Source organism: Rhamphochromis sp. 'chilingali' (genome assembly GCF_963969265.1).
Source record: "Rhamphochromis sp. 'chilingali' genome assembly, chromosome: 14".
Taxonomy (NCBI): Eukaryota; Metazoa; Chordata; class Actinopteri; order Cichliformes; family Cichlidae; genus Rhamphochromis; species Rhamphochromis sp. 'chilingali'.
This window is the reverse complement of record NC_137941.1, coordinates 33,410,023-33,418,307: the sequence shown is the minus strand read 5'-3', so window position 1 is coordinate 33,418,307 and position 8,285 is coordinate 33,410,023. Positions and strand designations below refer to the sequence as shown.

Below are 8,285 nucleotides of genomic sequence, written 5' to 3'. Positions count from 1 at the left end.
ATCGACTTCCTTCGAGGCGTGGACGTCTATCAGCAGAGAATGTACCTTCACCTATCAGCAGAGAATGTCCCTTAGTCTGTAACACAGTCAAATATATTCTCAAGCAATATTCAAGCATGCCATTCAGCGTGTTAGTACGAGCTCGGGAGCAGCTTGGGAGAACAAGAAAACAGAGACTGCTTTAGATTGTCTTCCCAAAGTGACTCAACTTTATTCACAAGTACAACAGTTTATATAGAGGGTAAAATTCATGAGACAGCAGATTATCAGTTTAAACCAGTACAGACCAAGATAAGGGAGCGTCTTCCTGCCCTTGGGTGAAGAAGCATCCTTTGTGTAGTGTATCAGTTCAGCTACAATTGTGATTATCTCAGCGACATATTTTCAAGGCACAAAACAAAGAGTTCTTACATTAGTGAAATCTGAAACAAACCATTTGGCCTTCAACAGGCGTCTAAAAGATTAAGAAACTAATGTAGCTGAGGGAGTGATCTCTGTGGTATTTCAACCTTGTACCAGCCTGTGATTCTCACACATCAATTCTTGGGTCAAAGAGAACAATAACTAAAACAAAGGGGCCTTATTGAATGACAGAGTTTTCCTGCATAATGTCACTATAAAACAATATCCAGTAAATGCTACCATGGTACTAAAATACCTAACAGTTCCCCTCTTTTATTATTTTTAAAAATAATAACTCAAATAGAAAGGAAAAAAATCACAAATGTAATAACATAATATAAAAAGCAAATCATAAAATGTAATAGTTCACAACCTAATGTTCAATATACACATCAGGAACATCATTGGTAACATCTGGCACATCCTCAGGATCAATTTGTGCTAATTGCAAATACATTGAAGTAGCTGTACTAGTAGCTATATGGGTTATCATTGAAAATGTGGCTTGCAGAAATGTGAACAGGGTTGCACTTTACAATACGAAATAGTAAATAAAAATCCTAAGGTTAATGCAGTAGATATGATTAATAACCTAAATATATAAAAAAGACAGTTCTTTAGTCGTCTCCTGGCCTGGTCCCAGGTTCGAGAGACACCGTATAAGCGTCGTGTGATGACAATGGGCATTTCATTTTCTCCATTATCAGGATGAAACGAGTCTATCTTTATCAGGTTAGACATTGTGTGGTACTCTAGGCTTTCTGTTCCTGCTGGATGTTCGAGTACCTTGTTGTTGTTCTTTCAGGCGTTGTGTGTTAATCAGTGATTGTGTGTGTGTAGGTGGATTGGATCCGGGCGTTGGCTCGCCTGAGTCGTCATCTACTTGATCCGACGCCTTAGGTGGTTTGGTGGGGCTGGTCTTAACCCTGCTGGCATGAATCCACTGAGGTTGTCCGTCTGTTAGGATGCTGGTTCTCGTCACTGCAAGTACAGTCTGGGGGCTGGAACACGCGGCCTCCCCGAGTGCCCTTGGTTTTAGCGACTTTACCAACACCGCATCTCCTGGTTTCCACGGATGGGTTGGATCTATGGAAGGGAGAGGCTGAGAGAGACAAACTTTCTGATAGTTATTATTCAGTGTTTCTACCAGGTTATGAACATAGTCAGACAATGCAGTGTCTATGTCCCCTTCCAATAGCGGTGCCCCTCTGGAGGCTGACCATGGTGTTGGAAACGGTCTTCCCATGATTATTTCAAATGGAGATAATTTGGTTGCTGCGGATGGAGTCATTCTAATCTCACAGAGGATTTGAGGAAGTAGTTTGATCCAGGTCATTCCTGTTTCTATCATTGCTTTAGTCAGGCGATTTTTTATGGTCCTATTCATTCTTTCTACAACTCCTGAACTCTGAGGATGGTATGGCACATGATATTTCCAGTCTATTGCTAGAGTTTTAGCACACTTTTGAATTACTTCTGATGTGAATGAAGGTCCTCTATCACTGTTAATTTGGTGAGGTATTCCAAATCTGGGTATTATTTCATTGCACAACTTTTGACAGACTACTTCTGCAGTTTCTTTTGATGTTGGATAAGCTTCTACCCATTTACTAAATTGGTCCACTATTACCAGTAAGTACTTGATGCTTCCTTGTGCTGGCATGTGTGTAAAATCAATTTGTAATGTATGAAATGGGAAATCTGGTTGTGGTAAATGCTGATGTTTTGCTTTTGGTTTTCCTACATTAGTTCGTGCACATGTTAGACAGGTTGCTAATATGCGTTTTACTGCGTGTGATGTTTTCTCGATTACAAATCTTGATTTTATTGCTCCTATTACCCCTCTTTGTCCGACATGACTCACACCGTGAAAATGGCGGACAAGGATTGGCAGTAGTGAAGATGGGAGGGCAATCAAACCCTCAAGGTTTTTGTATAAGCCGTCTCTGTTATCTAAGGTACAATCATTACTTTCCCAGTAAGTGTAATCTAAGGCAGAGGCCTGCTCTTGTATGAATTTTAGGTCAACATTTGTTTCTAAATAGTCTGGGAGTGTGACAAGTGGCAGCTGTAAAGGCAAAGATAATACCCTTTCTGGGTGGTTGCTGTGAGGCAGCAGCTGCTTTCGCGGTTACGTCTGCAAGAGCATTTCCCACTGCTTCGTCTGTGTCAGCCGTGCTGTGCCCCTTCGTTTTAACAACTGCAATTGCCGATGGCAGCTGTATAGCCTGCAAAAGTCTTAGAACAAGGTCAGAATTAGCGATCGATTTTCCATCAGCAGATCTAAATCCTCTTTGTCTCCACAATGTGCCAAAGTCATGCACCACACCGAATGCATAACGGCTATCAGTGTAAATTGTTACCCGCTTATCCACATGGAGCTCACAGGCGCGTATTAAAGCCATGAGCTCTGCTTTTTGTGCTGAGTGAAACGGTAATGAGTGAGCCTCTAGTATGATGTCAGGCAATGTCACCACCGAATAGCCACAAAGAAATAAGTTGTCATTTGGTTTTGAACAGGACCCGTCCACATAAACAATGACTGAGTCTGGGATTGGTGTCTGCTCTAAGTCTGGGCGTGGTGCTGTGGATTCCTGTATACGTGTCATACAATCATGATCGTCAGGGTCGTCTGAACCATCCTGTCGGTCAGAGGAACACAGCATACGAATGAGTAAGTGTGCTGGCAAATTGGGTGTGCTGCTTGCTTTTATAGTGAGATTTGCTGTTGAAGTCAGTGTAGCTTCATAACCTGAGCGACGTTGTGCGGTCATGTGTTGTGTAGTTATGTTTGCTAGAATGGTCGTGACCTGGTGATTGGTGTGTAGAATAGTGTCATGTGAGAGTGTGAGCTTCTCGCAGTCCCTTATCATGATAGAGCAAGCTGCTACTGCTCTCAGGCAGGCCGGCATCCCCTGAACTACTGCTGGCAGCACCTTTGAGTAGAAGGCTACTGGACGGTAGCCACAGCCATGCTCTTGGGCCAATACACCTGCACAGGTTGTGCCGTTCTCTGTGACGTACAGGTGGAACGGTAAGTGGTAGTCAGGCAGACCCAAACAAGGGGCGGAGGTCAGCGCTCCCTGTAATGCATTGAAAGAGGCAGTCATTTCTGTGGACCACAGTATTCGAGGAGGCTTGTCTTTTTTGCAGCATTCACGCAGAATGTGGTCATGAAAAGAACAGTCTGGTATCCACTGTCTGCAATAGTTCACCATGCCTAGGAAAGACAGCATTTCCTTCTGTGTAGTGGGCTTAGGGACAGAGGTCACAGCTTTGACCCTGTCTGTAGTCATGGAACGTTGTCCGTGAGACAGTGTAAATCCCAAATATTGAACAGAAGTCTGACAGTACTGCATTTTCTTTGCTGATGCTTTGTGGCCAGTCTGTTGGAGGTGCTGGAGTAGCATGTGTGTGGCAGTTTGACATAGTTTTTCACTTTCAGCACAGAGGAGGAGATCATCTACATACTGGATCAGAGTACAGCCCTCTGGAGGAATGAAGCCGTCCAGGGTAGCACGTACCACCATTGAGAAAGCCGCAGGGCTGTCTACCATGCCTTGGGGTAAGCGAGTCCATGTGTACTGCTTATCTCTATGTGTAAAAGCAAATATCGGCTGTGTGTCCTCATGCACAGGTACTGAGAAAAAGGCGGAGCACAAATCCACCACAGTAAAATGTGTAGCTGTTGCTGGAATACCTGTCAGTATGCTGGGGACATCTGGGACAAGAGGAGGTAGAGGCATAATGACTGCATTAATTTGCCTTAAGTCTTGTGTGAAACGCCATACGCCAGGTTTGTTAGGCTTTGGCACAGGATTGACAGGAGTGTTATATGGAGATACTGTGGGCTTTATTACTCCAACTGTCAATAAATCTCCTATGATGATGTCTAAGGCTGCGGCTTTTTCAGCGGAAATGGGATATTGCTTGACATATACCGGCTTGTTGTTTTTCAGCTGAGCATGATAAGGTGTACAGTCAATAAATCCTACATCATTCTCACCTCTTGACCATAATGTCATGTTTTGATATTCAGCTGGCAATGTGACAGCAGAGATAGTACAGTGTATGGGGTAGGTTAGATCTGTGTGTCGACATGGTGCAGTAATGTCATAGCCTATGTCTGAGTTATGTGACAAAACCACTGTTCGGCCTTCACTGGTGTGAGCAGTTATCATGTTGTTGAACAGTGTGAGAGAAACAAATATGTGGCTTCCAGGCATGGGGCTACCTGGTAACGGTGTTTGCACATGTTTTTGACACAGAGTGTGACGTGGGATACCAGTCAGATGGATATTGAGTTCATTCTCCGCTGAGGCGTCCAGCTGACACAGAGGCTGTTCCTTCTCCATGGTGTCGGTGCATAGGGCAGAGAAAACATAGCTGTTATCAGTATCTGCAAACATTTCACCCTTTGTGTTAAATGAAATACACAAGTTCATTTTTGCCATTAAATCTCTGCCTAATAGATTCACAGGCGAGTTTGGAATAATTATGAATGGATGATATGTAATTTCGTCTGGTTTTGGGCCCCAGCGTGTTTTTAGAGAATGAGTTTTGGGGCATTGCACTAGAGTTCCGTTTATTCCCATGGTGTTGATGCACACAGAGGAAACAGGCCCACTATAGAATTTTCCAGACAGTGAACTTTTAGTGGCTCCACTGTCAACTAAAAAGGAATAAGTCTTTTCACCTATCTCTATATCTAACATGGGCAAGCTTTCTGTGTTACGGGACAATTGCAAATGCAGCATCGTGTGTAGTGCTTCACACTGTCCCTCATCATCACCTGGGCCTCCCTATGGTTGGTCCAGTCTTTCGTTATCATATGGATGGGGATTAAAATGTGGATTATAAGGTTGCTCCCTAAGTGCAAAGGGGCCGTTTCTTTGATGTGATTCCTGTCTGCGTTGCCAGTTACCTTGTCTGTAAGAGCTCTGCTGACGCCTAGTGGCAGGAGCTGGTCCTGTGTTTTGTGGTTGAGACCTACGTGCTGCTGATTTGCATTCCCTCCTCCAGTGTCCTATTTTTCCACAGTAAAAACATACGTCTCCACTCCTATCTCTCCTTCTGAGATCTCCCTGCTGCGCTTGTTGAGGGGGCGGGGCCCCTGCATACATCATTTTTTCACTTTCCTCTGAGCCTTCAACATCAAAATTCAACATCATCTTAACACTTTTAGCCTTCGTGCTGTTGGGGAAAAGATCTGCACCAGCTTTTGTTTTGACAAGTGTGATAAAGTTCTTTATTTTCATGTCATAGAGATTATCAGTGGCAGTCAGCTTCAATAGTTGTGAACATTCTGGATGAATATTGTTTAAGAATGTTGTTATGAAAATCTGATCATTTCCTCCTTCAGGCATGCATGCCTCATTAGTCCAGCAGTGTGTGAAACGTTTCATAAACACTAGAATGGATTCATCTGGCTTTTGCTTACACATGGTTACTGCATTTAAATCAATTTTATCTCTAGACACTGTGAGCAGAAATTTCTTTAGATTTTGAAAAAAGGCTGTGATTATGTCATCGTTTATCCACAAAAACGAGGTGGTGTTGGCTGCTTGGTCATTTTTAGGGTCTAGTTCCTCTACTTCTTCAATAAGCTGAGATTCAGTCACACCTGGAATTCGTTGATATAATATATATCTATAATCAGGCCCACCCAAGTGGTGGTATCTGGTACTTCTCTGTAATGCAGAAACAAAGGCTGTAGGATTTTGTAGAGGATCGGGAAGTTCTTTAATGGTTGCTGCTAACTCTGAAATTTTAGGGGGTTGAATGCAACACATGTCCCCTATTATCATGAACGGGAGGGAGGTGCTGACGTCATTAAATTGTGATCCCTGCTTTTCTTTATAACGGGTGTTTTTGTGGGGGCCCTCTTGAGTTTTTTACTCTTTTCTCTGCTTTAAGTAGTTCCTTATTAAATTTCTGGTGTTAGTTATTGCTTTTGGCACAGTTAAACCATTCGCTACTCTAGTGTGGCGCTGAACATGATTATCTATGACGGAAACTGCTTCCTGCAGTTCAGCTTCCGTACGTTCAGTTAAAGGATCTTTCATGATTTCCTCACACTCTGTCATTAACTGTTTTGTTTGCTTTTTATGTTCCTGTAACTCTCTTTCTCGTTCAGTGTATTCTCGTTCCTGTCTTTGATCTAGGTTAAACCAGTCATCTTCTTCTGATTTAGGTGTCATTTCAGTGCCTTCCTCACTCTTTTGGGATTCTGCTGTTATATCAGGATATACGCGCTGATGACGTGCAGCCGCCGCAGCAGCTATTAATTCTGTCTTTTCATCATAAGGCGGCGGAGCCGTAGGTTGAACGGATGGGCATATAAGGCTAGTTTTTTCTGCAGTGGATTTACTAGAGCCTACACTGGCTTGATTTAAAGCATTTACGTCTGGCTCGGGTCCTTTTTTCCATAGTGGTAGCATGCGATTGATCACATCACGACATTCTATCATATATTTTTTACAGGACTTTTTAATCAGCCTACTTTCCTTATCACAAATAGTATTTAACATTTCTACTGACCTGTTTTCTGGCGATAATCGTTCGGGATAGGGCTCCGGAAATACATTAGGATGCATTAAAGTTATAGTTCTTAAGTTCGAGACGAAATCAGTCACGTAAGCACTTCCGCATGTTCTGGATACGTAATCATGGAAGTCTTCATTGATTCGCGAGCGTGGGTTAAACGTAACCGGAAGTGGGAGTCGTACTGAGCCGCTATTTGTGATTTTATATTTTATTTTTTTCGGTTTTACAGTTAATTTTGATTTTTTATCGGACCCGTCTAAGGTCTTTGAATTATTCTGACCCATGGTCAGTGATTTCCAGAGGGGTTTAGACGCTTTGAAGGATTTAAGTTAGTTTTTATTTTTGCTGTGGCACACCTGAGGTTACTTGATTTTTTTGCTAGCAATTTTATCTTTTTAGTGAGCAACTTCTCACTTTTTAACGAGCAACTTCTCGTTTTATGACCCCAGGCAACTTCCTGTGTCCTTTCTGCTGGTGAGCAACTTCTTAGTTTATGACAGCAGGCAACTTCCTGTGTCCTTTCTGCTTTTATTTACAAAACAACAGGCAACTTCCTGTGTTTCTATGTGGGCCACTAACGAAGGCTCCTCAGCGTATCCCACTTCTGACACCAAAATTGAAGGAAACGGTTTCCAAGGCCTAATCCGTGGATCGACTTCCTTCGAGGCGTGGACGTCTATCAGCAGAGAATGTACCTTCACCTATCAGCAGAGAATGTCCCTTAGTCTGTAACACAGTCAAATATATTCTCAAGCAATATTCAAGCATGCCATTCAGCGTGTTAGTACGAGCTCGGGAGCAGCTTGGGAGAACAAGAAAACAGAGACTGCTTCAGGTTGTCTTCCCAAATTGACTCAACTTTATTCACAAGTACAACAGTTTATATAGAGGGTAAAATTCATGAGACAGCAGATTTATCAGTTTAAACCAGTACAGACCAAGATAAGGGAGCGTCTTCCTGCCCTTGGGTGAAGAAGCATCCTTTGTGTAGTGTATCAGTTCAGCTACAATTGTGATTATCTCAGCGACATATTTTCAAGGCACAAAACAAAGAGTTCTTACATTAGTGAAATCTGAAACAAACCATTTGGCCTTCAACAGGCGTCTAAAAGATTAAGAAACTAATGTAGCTGAGGGAGTGATCTCTGTGGTATTTCAACCTTGTACCAGCCTGTGATTCTCACACATCAATTCTTGGGTCAAAGAGAAAAATAACTAAAACAAAGGGGCCTTATTGAATGACAGAGTTTTCCTGCATAATGTCACTATAAAACAATATCCAGTAAATGCTACCATGGTACTAAAATACCTAACAGTGATATCTTACAATTTTCTAT

At 42.5% G+C, this 8,285-nt stretch overlaps 1 protein-coding gene across 2 annotated transcripts; it reads right to left on the bottom strand.

Moving 5' to 3' along the window:
- Positions 1-749: 749 nt before the first annotated feature.
- On the bottom strand, positions 750-7,543 carry LOC308410368 (uncharacterized protein). 2 transcript variants are annotated; one of them, XM_080903655.1, is made up of 2 exons: positions 6,943-7,543; positions 750-4,751 (listed from the first exon to the last, which is right to left on the bottom strand). In XM_080903655.1, exon 2 carries the CDS (start codon positions 4,626-4,628, stop codon positions 2,427-2,429), a length of 2,202 nt encoding a protein of 733 aa, XP_080759781.1. In that variant the 5' UTR covers positions 4,629-4,751; positions 6,943-7,543; the 3' UTR covers positions 750-2,426. The 2 variants fall into 2 exon arrangements, with proteins under 2 accessions (XP_080759781.1, XP_080759782.1); XM_080903656.1 differs by having other exon boundaries at positions 750-4,748.
- Positions 7,544-8,285: the final 742 nt, after the last annotated feature.

Coding starts and splice junctions, on each gene's coding strand:
- LOC308410368 (XM_080903655.1), bottom strand. CDS start 4,628: ATGCCTGGAAGCCACATATTTGTTTCTCTCACACTGTTCAACAACATG.